General features: G+C 29.5%; 2 protein-coding genes and 1 pseudogene across 2 annotated transcripts; 2 read left to right on the top strand and 1 right to left on the bottom strand.

Moving 5' to 3' along the window:
• Positions 1-3,509: 3,509 nt before the first annotated feature.
• On the top strand, positions 3,510-18,835 carry LOC132926238 (uncharacterized; annotated as a pseudogene).
• On the top strand, positions 11,326-12,748 carry LOC132924505 (uncharacterized). The gene is made up of 2 exons (XM_060988869.1): positions 11,326-11,557; positions 12,636-12,748. Exons 1-2 carry the CDS (start codon positions 11,326-11,328, stop codon positions 12,746-12,748), a joined length of 345 nt encoding a protein of 114 aa, XP_060844852.1.
• Positions 12,753-14,866, bottom strand: LOC132923908 (uncharacterized). The gene is made up of 2 exons (XM_060987903.1): positions 14,435-14,866; positions 12,753-13,568 (listed from the first exon to the last, which is right to left on the bottom strand). The coding sequence occupies exons 1-2, from the start codon at positions 14,864-14,866 to the stop codon at positions 12,753-12,755; spliced, it is 1,248 nt and encodes a 415-aa protein (XP_060843886.1).
• Positions 18,836-19,403: the final 568 nt, after the last annotated feature.

Raw genomic sequence — 19,403 nt, 5'->3', positions numbered from 1 at the left:
TCTGCCTTTTGGATTTTGTAACAGTCCTGCAATATTTATGCGTTATATTAATAATATTTATCATTCTTTGGTCAATTCTAATAAAATTTTGATTTATTTGGATGATATTCTTATAAGTACTGAAACAATAGATGAGAATATTAGTATATTAATTGAAGTATTTGATATTATGACTGAAAATCACCTTCAATTAAGATTAGACAAGTGTTCATTTTTACAGACTAAAATTCATTATTTGGGCTATGAAATTAGTCATAAAGGTATCCTAATCTGGATTAGGTACACCTAATCCAGATAATGTCAATGCTATACATAGTTTCCCTACACCTAAAAATGTAAAAGAAGTTCATAGTTTTTTAGGATTAGCTAGTTACTTTAGGCGGTTCGTTAAATTTTTTTTTATTATTGCTAAACCCTTGTATGATTTACTAAAAAAAATCAAGACTTTGTTTTTGGGGAGGATCAATTGTCAGCATTTGAAAAAAAAATTATTTTTAACATCTCCACCAGTTTTATGTCTTTATTCATCATTACTAGAAACATAATTACACTGTGATGCTAGCCAGTTAGGATTTGGTTCAGTTTTGGTTCAGAAACAAAAACATGACAATACCTTTCATCCAGTATTTTATTTTAATAAACGCACTACTGATTGTGAAACCAGATATCATAGCTATGAGCTAGAGTGTTTGGCAATTATTTATGCTTTTAAAAGATTTCATATTTATTTACAAGGTATGCCTTTTACAATTCTAACTGATTGTGATAGTCTTAGACTTACACTAAATAAAAAAGATATTTGTCCTTGTATAATGCGTTGGGTATTATTTCTTCAAAATTATGATTATAAAGTAGTTCATCGCCCTAATAAATAAACAAATGTTTCATGTGGCTGCATTAAGTAGAATGCAGAACATTTTAATATTGGAAGCAAATACATTCGAACAGGTATTATCTATTAAACAATCGACAGACTCTCAAATTGTTGCAATTCGCGAAAAGTTAGAAAATTCAGATATTCCATACTATGAATTGCGGGATGGCTTGGTTTATCGTATAGATGGCAAAAAATTGTTATTTTATGTACCTAGTGAGCTAATAGATAATGTAATTAGAACTTGCCATGATAATGTAGGACATGTTGGTATTCATAAAACATTATCATTAATTAATAATTCTTATTGGTTACCAAAAATGAGGGACAAAATTAAATATTATATTTCAAAATGTCTAAAATGTTTATCTTATGCTCCTAAAAATGGGACGGTTGAAGGATCTCTACATGCTATTCCTAAAGGTAACCTCCCATTTAATACTATTCAAATAGAGTATAGACCATTTGGGTCCTTTTGAAAAAGCTCCTCATGGTCATAAATATATTTTTATTGTTACTGATGCATTTACAAAATTTATTAAACTATTTCCTGCCAAAACCACTAATAGTAATGAAGTGATAAAACACTTAAAAATGTATTTTAATTATTATAGCAAACCTATTCGTTTAATATCAGATAGAGGGTGTGCATTTACTTCAGTAATATTTCAAGAATTTATAAAAGAGTTAGATATTCAGCTTATACATATAGCTACTGGTACTCCTAGAGCAAATGGACAAGCCGAAAGAGTTAACCGCACAATTCTTCCAATGATAGCTAAGTTAACACCTACTTTATCTCAATGGGATAAGACTTTAAGTGAAGTTGAGTATACCATTAATAAAACAATTAACCGTTCAACAAATGAAATACCAGCAGTATTGTTATATGGTACAAAACAATTAAGTAAACCAGATGATGAAATAAAAAAGTATTTAGATTCTTATGTTACACATGATGAAAGGGTCTAATGTAAAACTTCCAATCACATTGACAAGGTTCATAAACAAAATAAAACATATTATGACAGTAAACATAAATTACCCACCAATTATAGTGAAGGAGATTTAGTTCTAATTAATAATTGTGATGTTACACTTGGTATTAACAAAAAGTTAATTCCAAAATTTAAGGGACCTTACATAATAAAGAAAAAACTACCTAATGATAGATTTGTAGTGACTGATATATCAGGGTTCCAGCAGAACCAAAGATTATATGAAGGTATTATATCTATTGGTAATATAAGAATGTGGCAACCACATCTTGTATAACAGCACAACTTGACTAAATATATGAGTGTTTTTAGTATTTGTTTACACTTAAATGAAAAAAAAACAGTTATTCTTTTATGGAAATTATTATTTTTTATCTGTTTTGTATCATGATTATCAAAAAAAAAAAAATTTTTTTCACTTATTATTCTTTATGATATTTATGATTTAATTATGAATTATGTTATTATGTTATTAATTATGTGTTGTCTTACTATTTTACGATATTATGAACATTAATACAACAATTTATTTTTTATTTTTATGTTAATTATTATGAATAATGTTATGATCACTTATGCTATTTATGATATTTTATGATGTATTTTGGTTACGATTATGTTATTATATGTTATGTTATTAACTTTCTTATTTTGGGTTGAGGACAACCCTCAGTCAGGATAGACGAGTTGTAAGGTGAGGTTGGTAATACCACCATCCTACACCACCGACGCAGCACTGTGTGTGTGTGCGTGACTAGTCAGTTACGACGACACTTTTTCTTATGTACGTAAAGCACATTTTTAAAACGTGTGTTATGCTTATGAGTTATGTTTTATTTTATTATTCTATTATGTCAAATAAAGCTCTTTTAAATCGTATGTGTTGATTTATGTTGATTAATAATGGGTCGGCGTAAAAGTAACACCGCCTACAATAAATAAATCTATTAATAAACATCAATAAGCCATTTAATTGGCCATAGCCTGATAAACACTTAATAAGTAATAACATCAGTGGTTACAAAAACACAACACCGCAAAAAACACATTTGCCGCGCGTTATAAATTGCATGATACAGTTTGAGAACCATGGGCTGAACATTCATACTTCGTATTACATATTTTAATAACATCTATTTTTCAAAATTTTATTAATAAATTGAACTTAAAATTCATTATTATATTATTAAAACAAGTTTTTCCTATAAATAATTGGTTTTTGAGTTATTTTAAGAGCGTTTACCGGTAAAATGATATTTTATATTGGGTATACGCCGAAAATCAAAAATCTGCTGACGGGTATACGGCGTATACCCGCGTATCCGTACCAATACACTAGTGATTATCAGTTCATATCAAGTAAAATAATAAAATTATATTGACTTATCTTTAATAATAATAGATCGTAATTAGTAACACAGTAATATTTTAAAATTAACCTCGATCGTTTAATGGTCAACGCTATCGATTGTGATAATAATAAATAATGACTTAATAAGCATAAATTATTAATAAATTTTTTTTATTTAGTAATGATAATTTATTGTTATTTAATAGTAAATTTTATATCATAATTATTATTATTACCTATTTTTTTTATTATTATTATTATTCTTATTTATTTTAATTACAGCAAAATGCAACGAAATATAATATCAAAAAGAACACGTATGAACGTAATTGGAAGCGGACTTATTCAATTAACCCTTTCAGGACGGGTGGGACGTTTGAGTCCCGGCTCTAAAACGTCTAATATTAAATAAACAGTAAAGCCGATTGAGCCAATCGTACTGACGGGACATCTGAGTCCCATGGACATATGTTATATAAAAAAAAAAATTAATAATATCTATTTATACAGCATTTATTGTTGTATCCACATGAGGTGTAAAGCATTATACACTTTTCAATCTTATCGCTGTTTTGTTTTCATTTTATAAATACACTTATCGTTTTCTTCGTAAATACAATCAATAATACGATTCAGATTATAACGAGTGTATATTACGTGTTTATATTTATGGGGAATAAACCATTAATTCGTAAATAATCGTGTTTGAATCGACGGGACTCACTTGTCCCGTCAGTTATCTGCGTCTAGCTTTTCAGTGAGCATCACGTATTAGTAATCGTACGATATTCGCGTAAATATTTTTACCGCGTGTTATTTATTATTCGTATTTTTTACTTATTTTAATTCCACACGCACTTACATTTATTAAAAATGAATAATAAACTTATTGAAAACGACGTAGAAGAGTGGTTAGCCATGGATATTGCTGACAATCACATACTATCTGAGGACGAATACGACTTTGATGAAGATCAAATGGACGAAGAAGCCCCAAACCAGGTAGGAATAATTGATCGTTTATTTTTACCAACTGGCCAGGACATAGAAAGTAGTAGTAAGCAAGGGCGCCCATAGGTAAATTCTCAAGGGGGGGACAAAATCTTAATTTATCAATACATTTATAAATAGGAATAGGAATAGGAGATAGGAAGAGGTCTACTGCTAATTATTATGCTATTACATTATATTATGTAAATCAAACTGGAAGATTATGAAATGATAATTATTTAACCAATTAACCATAAAAGTAATTAATCGAATTTTTATTTAATTAAAAACATAAATTGGACACTGAAAACAATTAATTATATTTATTAAAATATTAATTTACAAATAAAAATTGTAAATTTCTTTTTTTAATACCAAATATGTTTATTACTTCTTCTATATATTCATTCTTTTTATCATTAATTTTTTCCCTGTGTACACTTATCATACATAACCCGTCAAGTCTATCTTCACTCATTGTAGATCTCGTCCATGTTTTTACTCTTCGTAACGTACTAAATGATCGTTCTACAGTGCATGTTGTAGGTGGTAATGTAATATAGATCATTATACATTTCTTGACGGCAGGAAAAAATTCACACTCCACCAATAATTTTTTATAATCTTCCATTGTATCATTTATAAATGATTGTGATTTTAATTGCCAATAATCATACCAAATTAAACCATTAACTTTTATATTAGGTATTTTAAAATGATTTTCAATATCTTGAAGTATGTTCAAATATTCATTTTTTTGTAGTTTAATCATTTCATTTGGAAGCAACCAACATAATTTAAATGGAGTCTCATTGTTTTCATTAAATCTATTATTTAACGAACTAATAATAGAGTCTAAATATGGTATATATATGGATACTCTGTAATAATCTTTGATAGAATCATTTGATGAACAATTATGATTTGATCGTTGACTCTGATGATTTGTTCTTCGAGGTATTTTAAGTACAAAATCTAAGCTATTTGCTGCTTCAGTGATTTCCTCAAAAATTGTATTAAAATACTCTATGCTGTTTTCTCTATGTTTATTCAATATGCCAAGAAGTTCTGTTTTAACAAATTTATGAACAGAATGAAGATTAACACTTGTACCTTGTAATTTGGTCACAACTGGTTCTAGAACAGAAGAGTAATAAGCAATTACTTTTAAACTAATCAAAAAAGTACTATTTGATGTGGCTGATGAAAGTTGGAACGCACGATTTCTTGTAACAGTATTTGCTTCTGAACTAATAGATAACTTTTCAAGAACATTTTTAATTTCAATAAAATTGTTATCAAATAACCGTATACATTTGTACTTTTCTGACCAACGTGTCTCACAAAATAATGGAATATTTGGAATAAGTTTTCTTCTCAAAATACTTTCTCTAAAAAACTTAATTATTTCCTTTACAGTACCAATAGTATTTCTGATTTCAGGAATTGAATTTTGATCGTTAACTACTAAATTGAGTTTATGTGAAGCACAATGAAAATAACAAGCAGTTGGATATATTTTTCGGATAATTGCCTGTACACCATTTTCTTTGCCACTCATGGTTGAACAACCATCAAATCCTAAGCCAACAAGTTTCAACATATTTAAACCATATTTTTCTGTCGATTCTAATATACTTCTTGATACACCTTCTGCATTTAAAATATGTATTTCACTAAATCCAATAAATTCCTCATGCACTACATAATTAATATCAATATATCTTACACCAATAGATAATTGTTCTTTTCCTGCAATATCTGCTGTTTCATCAGCCAGTAAAGAAAATGCAACTGAATTATTGACTTGGGATACAATATCATTACGAATTACTTGACCACAAATTTGAATAATTTCATTTTGAATTCTATGTGATATATATTTGGATTTCCCAGAGGCCGTGTCAAAATGGTTCGATAAAATATTATCACCTGAATCAACTCGAAATTTTAATAAATCAACAAAATTACCTCTATCAGCAGTGTTTCCTCTAAGGGCAATGTCATGTTGTCCACAAAACAATATTGATTTTATAATTGGTCTTAATTTTTTTCTATTATTTTCAACTTCTTTGTGTACTGTAGCATTAATTTGCTCAATAACATTTATTTTTTTTGAATTCATACTGTCTAAAAACAATTTTGCTGTAACTTTTGAATCATTATGCCACTGTGTTTTTTCATGTTTTTTTGACTCTTCAATTATCTGATAAAATTTTGTGAATGGTGTAATAATAAAAGAACCTTGTTTACCTCTGTGTACATTAGCTTTGAACAAAACACAACATTTACAAAAAACCCCTTTATGTTTAGGTGAATAAATCATCCAATCATACATTTCTAAGTACTTCAAATTAAATGCACGTTTAGAATTTGATGCCATGTCATTTTTAAAATTATAATTTATAGTTGGTTTGTATGGATTAGTTAGTAGACTGTACTTTTTATCTTCTGGTATTGGATGAATATTAATAAAATCTCCAACATCTGACGAATTATATATTATAATGTTAGTATCGTTACTTACACCTGAAAAGTAATTGAATTTACATAATTATATAGAAAAATTGAAAAAATAAAATATTTAATTATAATAAATATTTAATCCTACATATATGATATGTTCTAATAAAAATGTTTAAATGAATAAAATAAATCCTATACTTACAAGGTGTTGATACTACTTCAGATTTGTCTGGATCAATCATGGTACTGACACATGTATTACTATTAGTAGATGTGACTTGTGCATTACCTATATAAATATATTAATTTATATAATAAATGTAGCTTTGTTATTTTTTTATTTATAATTATTTAAATCATTGTATTTATATGTTTATTTGCATGGATTAAAAAAAAAAAATCTAATAGGTAAGTAATTAAATATTAAAACATTAAAACATTTGTATACTCACACGGAGTTAACACATCGACTACAGAAATGGTTGGGTTATTACAATTTTTCTCTACAATTTTGTTGTCCATTTTTGCAGTTTTTGTTTTAAAATAATCTAAAATTTTCGATTTTTTACAGTTTTTTTCATCATCTAAAAAAATAGAACAGTAATGAGATAAAATTAAACCAGATATCATATACCATTTGGTATTCAATTATAGTTTCCAATTATTTAGTATTGATTAATAAATAATAAATGATATTAAATCTATGCTACTAATTACTATTAAAATACGTAATCTGTCTAGATCCATCTAATATCTAATATATCTTACATATTATTATAATAACTAATAAGGATTACTTTTGAAAACTTACTTTCATACATGGGTGAAGAACTTGTTTCTGGCTCTGGGTTTTGACGTTTCGGAGTAAATACATACTTTTTTAATTTATTAATAGTACTCATTATTTTATTATTAAATATATTTAAGTAATATAACACTTGACACAACAAAAGTGTAACGACTGAAATACTGAATAGTTTTCACTTTTCTATTTTTTACTATAAAATGTAAGGGTCGGGCCACACTACAGTATTATAAGTAAATTCATGAAGCGGTACACGACGACGGCGACGAACAGTGAAACCAGTACGTATAGCGCGTCTAAATTTAAACATGAATGTTTATTTCGCGAGCAGTAAAACCGTCCGAACTCATGACAAAATATATATTATAATAATATCTAATGAACATTGTTTATTTATTGTTGTTATTTATAGCTGATAACTTGATTTGCCACAGTAAATAAACCTATTTTCCATAAACAATTAATTATAGATTTTCATATATTTTAATATTTAATTAATTTTTTTCTAAATAAATAGATTCTGACCACAGTAAACAATTTTCCAATATTTTCTACATTTTCCAGGGGGGGACATGTCCCTCCCTTGCCCCCCCATATGGGCGCCCTTGGTAGTAAGGATTTAGAATTATTAGAAAACAATGATGACATGCTAGTTTTTGATTTCCCTGAGTTCTCTAATGGTAATAACGACGTTCCTACTAATGCTGATAATCCTAGTCTTATGAGAATTTTAAGACCAAGAACTTCTACTACACTTATAGAAAATAATGTTCAAAATAACCCGATAGTTATTGTTCCTAATTTACCGGTAACTCCAGACCCAGTACTTCAAACTGAAATAAATCGACAATGGAGAAAGAAAGACGAAACCACTATTGAATTACCGTTATATAATGAAAATAAAAACTATAATGTAGAGATGTTCAAGAATTGTAAAAGTGCGACAGATATTTTTGTAAAACTTCTAAATCCAATTATTGATCATATAGTTGATCAAAGTAATTTATATGCGACACAAAATAACAAAACACTTAAGTTATCTGCAGATGAGTTAATGGGCTTTATTGTGTCGTATATGCACCTTTCAGTGATATACCTCTATCGACACTTGAGTAACCAAAAGACCATAAATTAACCGGTTACAGTTTGGTACTCTAGACGTCGATATCGCTACCTTACTGTTTAGACTTTCAAACTTCAACGACCATAAATTAACCGGTTACAGATCAGATTTAAAACATACGTAGAATTGTGTGGCTACTCAAACAAAACATATAATTTTCGGATCGGAAACACTTTTTATTCAAACAAACACAAAATTAACAATCAAACGTATCGCAGTATTGACATACCACCACTCCTTTTCTTACTCTACTTTTTGCCTTATATCTAGTTTACAATTTAGCTGCCTCAGCACATTTGCTTCCCTGGCCTACTCTACAAATATGTTTACTATTTTATTTATAAACATAGTCACCTATTACTACAACTATTTTGTTTATAAACATAGTCACCTATTACTACAATTGGAATTAACTTTTGCATGGGATATCATAAGTTACCATCTTATAGACACTACTGGAGTACTGCAAAAGACCTACATTTACAAGTAATTTCCGAAGTTATGAGCAGAGATAGATTTAGCGAAATTTTATCAAATATTCATGTAAATGATAATACCGCGATTCCAGCAAATAATAAAGATAAACTTTACAAGTTACGTCCAATGATAGATTCGTTAAATAAAACATTTTCTGAAGCATATAATGGAACACGCGAGCTTAGTGTGGACGAGTCAATGATAAAGTTTAAAGGACGTAGCAGTATAAAACAATACAATCCTATGAAACCTATAAAGCGTGGGTACAAATTGTGGTGTATTGCCGATCAAAAAGGATACATTTTAAATTTTTCAATTTATCAAGGCAAAAATGAGGCTCTAGAACGAGTTCGAAGATTTCAATCTGGGAGAAAGAATAGTGCTAAAGCTAACCAAGCCATATTGGAAACAGTCCCGACTTATATTTTTCGATAATTACTTTACGTCTATAATATTACTGGAAAGATTGAAGACAGAACAGACGTTGGCATGTGGCACCATAAGATCTAATCGGAAAGGAATGCCAAATAATTTGATGAAAGATTCTACAATTGCACGTGGGGAATACGACTGTCGTTTTTCTACTTCTGGTATTGGTGTATTCAAGTGGCGTGATAATAAAACTGTGCATTTCGCATCTAACTATCACGGAAACGAAGTTACAAGTGTTCTAAGAACGATGAAGGACGGTTCAAAATTAACAACAAAATGTCCTCCCGTGGTAAAAGACTACAATAATTTTATGGGAGGTGTCGATTTAGCGGATAGATATAGGTCATTGTACAATGTTGATCGGAAATCAAATAAATGGTGGTTGAGAATATTCTGGGGACTCCTCGACATTACATTTGTGAACGCCTACGTCATTTACTGTGAGATGTTCGATGACACGGATGTTTTGGATGTACGTCGATCCATCGCACTTGGTCTTATGACATTACGCAGTTTACCATCAAGAAGATCAGTCAGTTTAAAAAGAGCAGCTCCTAAAACCCCAACAACTCGCAGAGGAAAACAGTTATCCAATACAAAGGATGTTAGATTAGGAAACAGGTACTTCAATAATAAAATAAAAATTAAAAATAGGTTATGATAAACACAAATATTTTGAATTTTTTTAGAGGAATTCATTGGGTGGTCTACGGTGCCAATAGAGGGAGGTGTGAACTGTGCAGTACACGGGGAATTGAGTCGAGACCAAAATCTAAGTGTTCACATTGTAGAGTATTCTTGTGCAGTAATGAAAATAAAAATTGTTTCAATGAGTATCATGAAGTAGAAACAGTTAACATTTGATTAAATTGTTTTTATATTATGTTTATTTCTATGATATATGTATTTTTTATAACTATAAAATATAAAGGTTATAAAAAGATAAGTTTTTTCTATAAGATATAATACATTGTTAATTTAATATTCAATAAAATAGTATACAAATACGAGTTTCACAAAAAAAAGTGTATTTTAATTTACATTCATAGAATCCTGTCGGGACATCTAAGTCCCGACCAAAAAAAGGGGGTGAGAGGTGGTTAAAAATTTTTGACAAAAATATAACAAATATTTCATGCATATAAAAAAAATTCTATGAAAAAAAAAATTCACTTTTTTAATTTTTTTTAGTCTCAGGAATGAAAGGGTTAAATCGGTTTAAAAAATGTTCTAAAACGTTTGTTTTAAAAACGATTATAATTTCATAGACTTTAACCAATTTTTGACTACGGTTTTGAAATGATTGTTTGTAAATTAAAAAAAATGTCTCAACAAACTAGTATTAAATTTAACTTGTATCTCGACTGTGTTTACGTACATGTGTTAACACAGGAACACCGAGATATTTCATTTAAAACAGAGAATGTGTTGGCATATACAAATTCAAATTTCGAAAATTTATTAAAAAAACTTTTTGATAAAATTAACAAAGAGGAAAGTAATTTTGTAACTAAAGGAAGTGGTTGGAGTTTATATTCGATTGATGCATTACAATTAAAGGTGCGTATCCATTACGCGCGGCAAACTCTCGAACATTGGCGCACGCGGCAGCCGCGCCAAATGGATACCTAGTTGCCACGCGAGCCAACATTTTTGTTGCCGCGCTCGAACACGCCGCGCGGCGAGCCAAATTGTGTCGGTAAAAACGCACGCGGCAAAGGAGCTTCAGTTAATTGCTCGCGAGCAGTAGGGACGGTCATTGTCGGTTCAAATTTGCTCGCGCGGCAATACGACAATTTTGCTACCACCATGGATAATGAAAAGTGTCGTGTTTTAATACAATTGTATGGAGCTAAAGATTTCTTATGGAATAGTAAATCTCCACTTTACCACAATAAATCAGTGAGAGAAGATGCGTGGAAAGAAATAAGTTCAGTAATGAACATACCTGCTGTCGAACTGAAGAAGAAAATGACAACGCTTCTGACGTCTTATAGAAGAGAGAAATCAAGAATAGCCAAAAGTCTTATTACTGGTTCTGGTAAGTACCTATCACACAGTATTGTAAAGAATACTTAAATAATTTATTTAAGATACCACAGAAGTACATAAAAAAGTATTATTTATTATATTATTCAAAACCCTTTCACTACCCATGTGTACATACAAGTGCGATAACAGCACTATTAATGATAATAAAAAACCTAAATTTTTAGAAGTAGGTATCTTTCCCACCGTTTTTATTTTATCTTCATAGTTAAAATTATCATCAATGCTGATATTTTTTTTACATGCATAAACACAATATTTATAAACTTTTTTATTCATATGGTGTTTGTTGTCAAGTAACCGTTAATCGTTATCATTACGTTATTTCGTAAAAATTTAAAATTCAAACGCACTTAAAATTTTTCCTACAATGATGTTTCGAGTTTTCTCTATAGCTATTTGTATGAAAACTTGTGGAAAACTAAGTGTTGAATTTTTTAACCTTAGACATCAACACAAAAATTTTTATGATTTTTCAACTACAAAATTACTTACAAATTTTCGCGACTTTGACATATTTTGTAAAAAATTGAACTATAAACGTTTATAAAAAAAAATTGTGATAAACAATTTTTAATTTTTTTTAACTGCAATAAGAACAACTCATAAGGAACCTAGTATTAAATTTTCAAGTTTTTTTATCATCCAATTTTTTTTTATCGACGCTTTAAAAAAAATATTTAGAAAAATCGAAAACTTGAGTTGTCGGTGTTGAAATTGAAGCATTATTTCAATAAGTTATGCTGTACACAGACACAAAAACAAAAAAAAAACACACATCATCGTAAAATCAATACATTCACCAATATTAATATAAATATAATATAATATTTATATGAAATTTTATTGTATTGACTACCAATGTACCGTAGTGAAAGGGATAATGTGGCAAATAAAAAAAAAAATACTGTATAATATTATACTAAGTTTTTTATTTTGAATTTTACTTGTTGATAATATTTAGAATTAATAATAGTAGTAATTATATGATAATTTTTAATTTTAACATTAACTTAACATTTAACACTTTATGAATTATTAATTGTATTAATATTATTTTATTAATTTAGGTACACATCAAGTTTACGTATCAAAGTGGTTTGCTTTTGACGACTTTGATTTTATGAAAGATAAAGACGTACCTAATGAAACATCCGATACTATAACGGAAGATGTAAGTTAACAATTTAATATCTGTTTTGCCACGGTATTTCACCACTGGTAACAAAATGATGTGCTAGATGTGAACGTATTTCTTTCGCATAGTTTCCAGCTCTTCGTGGAATACAAGGCATAGGCAGTAGTGATGTAGGTGCAGGTTCATTTCTCCAAGTTCCTGGTCTAAGTTCCCCATCTGTCTCACTATCTAGAGATCCAGGTGGCGTGTATAGTGATCGCGTATTTGGTTTTTTCCTCAAATAATTATGCAAATGAATAGTGGTTAGAACAATTTTAGTAGCCGTTTTAGGTTCTAATAACATAGGCTTCCGTAGTACTCTAAATACTGAGCTCAGAATTCCGAAAGCATTTTCGACTACTCGACGTCCTCGAGATAGCCTGTAATTAAAGATTCTTTCCTGAGAACCTCTGGCTGGTTCTCCTTTAAATGGTTTCATAGTGTATTCATTAAGTGAAAAAGCTTTGTCAGCCAGAATTACATAAGGTATTTTGATAGCATAGGGGACCTGAAGTATTGATGGAGGGGGTATTTTCAAAGATTTTTCTTCTAGTTTTTTGTATAATTTAGTATTCTTGAAAACATCACCATCAGAACGTCTACCTTTACAACCAACATCTACGTACCTAAAGCAATAGTCAGCGTCTACTAAAGCCATTAGTACTATACTGAAAAAATGTTTATAGTTATAATATTCTGTACCACTGTTAACCGGTGCTTGTAACATTACATGCTTTCCATCTAACGCGCCTATTACATGAGGAAAATTCCATTTTCTTTCAAAATCTTGTGCTATCTCTAACCATTCTTCTTCAGAGTCTGGTGCCTGTAACAATTAAATTAAATAAGCATAATATTTATTTTTATTAATTTTATTCGTTATTTTATAGACATCAACCACTCAAAATGTGATAACATCTGAAAATAATGATGGAGAACCCACACCATCAGTTACGGACAGTACAGAGAAACATGTTGAAGAATCAACAGATATTTACAAAGTCCCTTATAGTCCTACAGTTAAAAAGAAAAAAAGAAAAAAAAATACTGAAGAAGAGTCTCCTATGTTGGAAAAAGCGTTTCAAATTCTAAATGAAACAACATCGTCAACCGACTCATACTTTACTTATGGCCAGCACATAGCTAACGAACTCCGTAAATATGATCAACGAACTTTAATTTACGTGAAAAATGCAATCAACAATGTGATTTATGAAGCTGATTTGGGATTTTATACTCCTACTAATATTGGACATGCTTACTATTACAATACTACTCAAAACTCAACACTATCTCCTCAGCCACCAGTTCCGTCTCCTCAGCCACCAGTTCCGTCTCTTCAGCCACCACTTCGGTCTCCTCAGCCACTAGTTCCGTCTCCTCAGCCACCACTTCGGTCTCCTCAGCCACCACTTCGGTCTCCTCAGACTCCAGTTCCGTCTCCTCAGACTCCAGTTCCGTCTCCTCAGACTACAGTTCCATCTCCTCAGACTCCAGTTCCGTCTCCTCAGCCACAAGTTCAATTTCCTTTACAACCATCTTCAAGCTCCTCTATCGAAGAAGATTTGGAATGGATTCTGAACTGATTAAAAGTGAATAATTTCTTTTTTATTATTATAAAGTTTATTTTAATTTTAAGCGATTTCAATAAATGGTAATATGTTAAATTAAAAGTGTCCATTATTTACTTACCTTAACCCAATCTTTCAGAGCATTACATAATGCATCACAAACTTCTGGAACTATTCGTGAAATGGATTGTTTTGATACTCGAAAAAGGTATTGCAGGCTTGTATATGAGTCTCCAGCTGCTAAAAATCTTAATGTTATGCCTAATCTTTCCGTTACTGAAATCACTTCTCTAAATTGTGTGTCCATTTTCTTCACCTGTGGCTCAATTAATGATTTTAAGTGCTCAAACTCTATAGTTGTCATTCTTGTAAAAATTTTTATTGTATCTTCAACGGCTTCATATCTCATATCTTCCAAAAGTTTAACACCACACTGCATTCGATTAACGTACAATTTCTTCATCCACCATCGCGCTTTTCGTTTAGGTTTTTTTTTAATAATGTGATGTATTATGATGAAAGCAGCAGCTGCTCGTGCACGTGAAACGTCCATGGTTGCACACTTGTACGCGAAGACTGAACGTTGGGATCGCACTCTGCAGCAGGAGGTGAGCGAGCTGAAAAACTTGCCGCGCGAGGTTGCCGCGCTTTAAAATAAAGTTGATACATCAAATGGCTCGCGCGGCAAATAAACGGTTTGCCGCGCGCTCCAATGTTCGAGAGTTTGCCGCGCGTAATGGATACGCACCTTAAGAATCAATATTGTAAACCCGTTAACCGGATCTACTAATGTAATTTTACCAGACTATACGGAATAAGAAAGCTGTTATAAATGTAAAAAATAATGACAACAAATGTTTCAAATATGCAATTTTAACAAAATATAATACTCATTCAGATAAAACTAAATTTAGTAATCAATATTTTAACCCTGCGTAGGTCGCGCGGATTACTATTGTAATCCATCTAAAAATAAATGGTTTTTTCGTATATTGAAAACCAAAAGAATTATCTTATCTTTTCAGTACCTTCGAATAACATGTTGCTTAATATAATTAGTTTGTTTCCGAACACTGGTCGCAAAAGTTGTCGTTGTTATCGAAGTACAAAGTGTGTTGGATTACCAGTGTATGCCGCGCGATCTTTTACGCCCGTTTTTTTTTCAGTTTATTTTATAATCAAAGTTTTTATTTACGTATTAATTATAAAATAATAATAAAAAAATGAGCAACACAATCGATATTGAACAATGGCTAGAAGAAGATGAAGATGAACTTATTGATGGAAATGACATTGACAGTGAAGATGAGTTGGGAGATCAGGTAGAAATTAATAATGAAAACACGGATACGGAAAATAGTGACTATGAAAGTGAAAGTGAGTCAAATAGTGATGATGTTGGTCCAATATTACAAAATAAATATTTTTTTGGGAAGGATAAAACTAGATGGAATAAGCAAGCACCTACTAGTACCCATCGGACACGTTCTCATTATATAATTGTTCATTTACCTGGTCCAAAATCGACCGCAAAAAATATGAAAACTCATTTAGAATGTTTTTTCCTTTTTTTTGATGAAGTTGTAATAAATATTATCGTCAAAAGTACAAATATAAAAATATCTTTTGTGAAGGAAAATTATGAACGTGCTCGAGATGCTAGGGAAACTGATGATGTTGAAATTAAAGCTTTGATTGGTATTTTAATTCTTGCAGGAGTTTCTAAATCTAGTAGACAAAATATATTTAATTTATTTAATGATTCCGAGGGAACTGGACTTGAGGCTGTGTATCTAACTATGAATGTTCAACGTTTTAGATTTTTAGTTAGAAATTTTCGTTTTGACGATTTTACCAACCGCTCAGAAAGAAGCGATATTGATAAATTGGCTCCTATAAGGGAACTTTTTGAAGTTCTAGTACAACATTTTCAAAATAATTTTATTCCGAGTGAATATTTAACATTAGATGAACAATTAATTGCTTTCCGTGGTAGATGTTCGTTCAGACAATACATTCCAAATAAACCTGCCCGTTACGGAATAAAAATATTCGCTCTTGTAGACGTAAAAAATGCATATACATTTAATTTGGAGGTTTATGCCGGACAACAACCAAATGGTCCTTATAAAATGAATAATAGTGCGGAAAGTGTTGTCAAAAGAATGGTTCAGCCAGTGGAAGGTACTAAAAGGAACATAACCATGGATAACTGGTTCACTTCACTTCCAGTGGTAAAATATTTACTAACTGAAAAACAATTGACAGTAGTGGGGACTTTAAGAAAAAATAAAACATGTATTCCAAAAGAATTTTCAATTTCTAAAAATAGGGAAATGAATTCGTCATTATTTGGTTTCCAAAAAGATTGCACAATCACTTCATATATCCCGAAAAAAAATAAAGTAGTTATACTGCTATCCACTCTGCATAATGACGCTTCTATCGATCAAGACACAGGAGATCAAAAAAAACCAGAGATGATTACATTTTACAACCAAACTAAATATGGCGTTGATAGATTAGACCAAATGTGTAGTCTATATGATGTTTCAAGAAATTCTCGTCGTTGGCCGCTTACCATATTTTTTAACCTAATAAATATATCATGTATAAATGCTTTAAATGTGTATAAATTTAACAATATCAACAATAAATCTAAAAGATCAGACTTTTTAGAAGCATTAGCTTTACAACTGATGAAACCGAATATTGAAAGACGTATTAAAAATTTAAAATTACCAAAACATATTAGGAGTCGTGGTATGAAATTTTTAGGCATCGTTGAAGATACACCTATTTTGTCTGAACGTCCTAAGGGAATTGGTCGATGTTATTTGTGTGGAAGAGCAAGAAACAAAAGTACGAGAAAATCATGTGAACGTTGTTACAAATGGGTGTGTCCAGATCATTTAAAATATATTTGTATTGAGTGTTTGATTAAAAGTTTTAACATGTAAAAATTTATAAAGTACTCTTTTTTTTTTGTAATTATTAATATAGAGAGCTAAAATATATGTAAAATACTTAAATATTAATATGTTTATACAGAAATATTATAAAAATTTAATTACATTGAGTATCATTACAATTTAAGAAAACAAATTCTAATAAATTATTATTTATTCTCATTTAAGTTAAAATTCATATTCTAAAGTGAAAAAATAAAAATAAAAATTTTTTCTTTATCGCAATATATTTGTCAATTTGTACTTAGTATAAAACAATAATTTAAATGTTCATTATAGACTTAGAACCTATTCAGAAAAAAAAAAATGGATTACAACTGTAATCCGCGCGACTACCGGCGTACTATCAAGGCACGCGACCAACGCAACGTTAAAATACTTGAAAAAAAAAGTGGATTAAATTTTTATTGTATCGATTTTTCGACTCCAGTTAAACAAATTAAATTATTCGAACGTTTAAATAACGTATCAGTTAATGTTTTTAGTTTAGATAATAAAAATGTTGTTTTCCCATTATATATGAATAATGTGGAAAGTAAAAACCATTTTGATCTGCTTTTAAATTTTAATTAATAATGATATAACTTCACATTATTGTTTTATTAATGATTTTTGTAGACTTATTCGTAGTCAAAAGACGAAACATAAATCCAAATTAATTATATGTAAACGATGTTTTACAGTTTTTAGTAATACCCCTTTGTAAATTCAAACAATGGGGCATTAATGAATTAAAAAAACAAAAAAAAATTTGTGGAAAACATAAACTTGGAAGACCTGTACTGTTTGATAACGATGATGACGATACTATTTATTTTAAAAATTTTAAAAAATCTAAACGAATACCTATAGTTATTTATTCTGATTTTGAATGTTATTTAAAACCTATAATTAACAATCAAGACATTAAAACTAAGACATTGATAACTCATAAATATAAACCTATGAGTTATGAATTTTACGTAAAAATAGATTATGACATTATACCTAAATATTTAATAAAAAAATATAAAATTCCAACAAAACTTCATGTTTATAGAAACCGTAATGCAGCAAAACACTTTATAAAGACAATGACAGATCTGTGGTATGATGGCAGAAGCTGATGTGTACATTTTTTAAACTTTCGGAAAAACGAGTTTAAGTAGAAAATAAAGACATATCATTTTTTGCAAACACTAATTTATTTTAAATTTGCAACATATCAACAATTTAAAAATTATAAAAGTAACCTTTTTTAAAACACAGTATTGTAGTATACAAAACAATTTTAGAATAAAACAACAAAGTTCAGTAAATAAATGTAAAAACATAAAATTGATCTTTTAACTTTTGGTCAATAAATAAAGAAAATGAAATTAGCCTTTTTTAAAACATAACAATATAACAATTACTTAAAATTTTTAAATAAAATACAATAAAGGTAAAAAATAAAACAACTTATGGTTTTACTCGATAATATATTATTATAATTTTAGCCTTCATCTGATGAAAAATCACTATTGATTGAAAGCAGTTCAGCAGCATCTTTGGATGTTTTTAAGTTTTGGTAAAAGCTATGGCAGTCTTCATGTATCAGCGGCAATAAACTTAATAATCTTTTTTTTTTGAAGGGGGGGGAGGTTGATAGTGTTGTATTTAATATATTATGAATGAATAACTGTTTGACATTTTTATATATTTAACTTTATTAGTATAAAACAATTGTACTTAAGAGTGAAGTGTACATCGCACGAGCTATGTCGACTAATGACTGACAACAAACATGATAACACGTAATCGTGATAATAACTATTACACAACAGTGTTACCTTATTATAACAGATAGTTAAAGGACTTTTATAACAATTGGTTAACGCTGTTGAATATAATGATGTTATATTTTTTGGCCTTCCTCTTTTACCACCTTGTGTAAGATCTAAGACTCTAAATCAGGGGTCGGCAATTAATTTATATGGCGGGCCAGATATTTAAAAAAAAAATTTCGAGGGCCAAAAAAATCTTAAACATAATTTTATCATTAATGTATTTATTTTTGTATTAAAATCACATTTTTAGACACAGTATTTAATATTTAATTATTTATTAGGTAATAATACATTCATACTAATAATAACAAAA

This window comes from Rhopalosiphum padi, chromosome 3 (genome assembly GCF_020882245.1).
Source record: "Rhopalosiphum padi isolate XX-2018 chromosome 3, ASM2088224v1, whole genome shotgun sequence".
NCBI classification, from domain to species: domain Eukaryota; kingdom Metazoa; phylum Arthropoda; class Insecta; order Hemiptera; family Aphididae; genus Rhopalosiphum; species Rhopalosiphum padi.
The sequence above is the reverse complement of the archived record's forward strand: the minus strand, read 5'-3'. Positions and strand labels throughout refer to the sequence as shown.

What these genes read in the sequence shown, in the direction of transcription:
- LOC132924505 (XM_060988869.1), top strand. Translation starts at nt 11,326, where the DNA reads ATGGATAATGAAAAGTGTCGTGTTTTAATACAATTGTATGGAGCTAAA. An exon ending in AAGTCTTATTACTGGTTCTG is followed by an intron (nt 11,558 to 12,635) that starts GTAAGTACCTAT and finishes TTATTAATTTAG; the next exon opens with GTACACATCAAGTTTACGTA.
- LOC132923908 (XM_060987903.1), bottom strand. Translation starts at nt 14,866, where the DNA reads ATGGACGTTTCACGTGCACGAGCAGCTGCTGCTTTCATCATAATACAT. An exon ending in CTCTGAAAGATTGGGTTAAG is followed by an intron (nt 13,569 to 14,434) that starts GTAAGTAAATAA and finishes TAATTGTTACAG; the next exon opens with GCACCAGACTCTGAAGAAGA.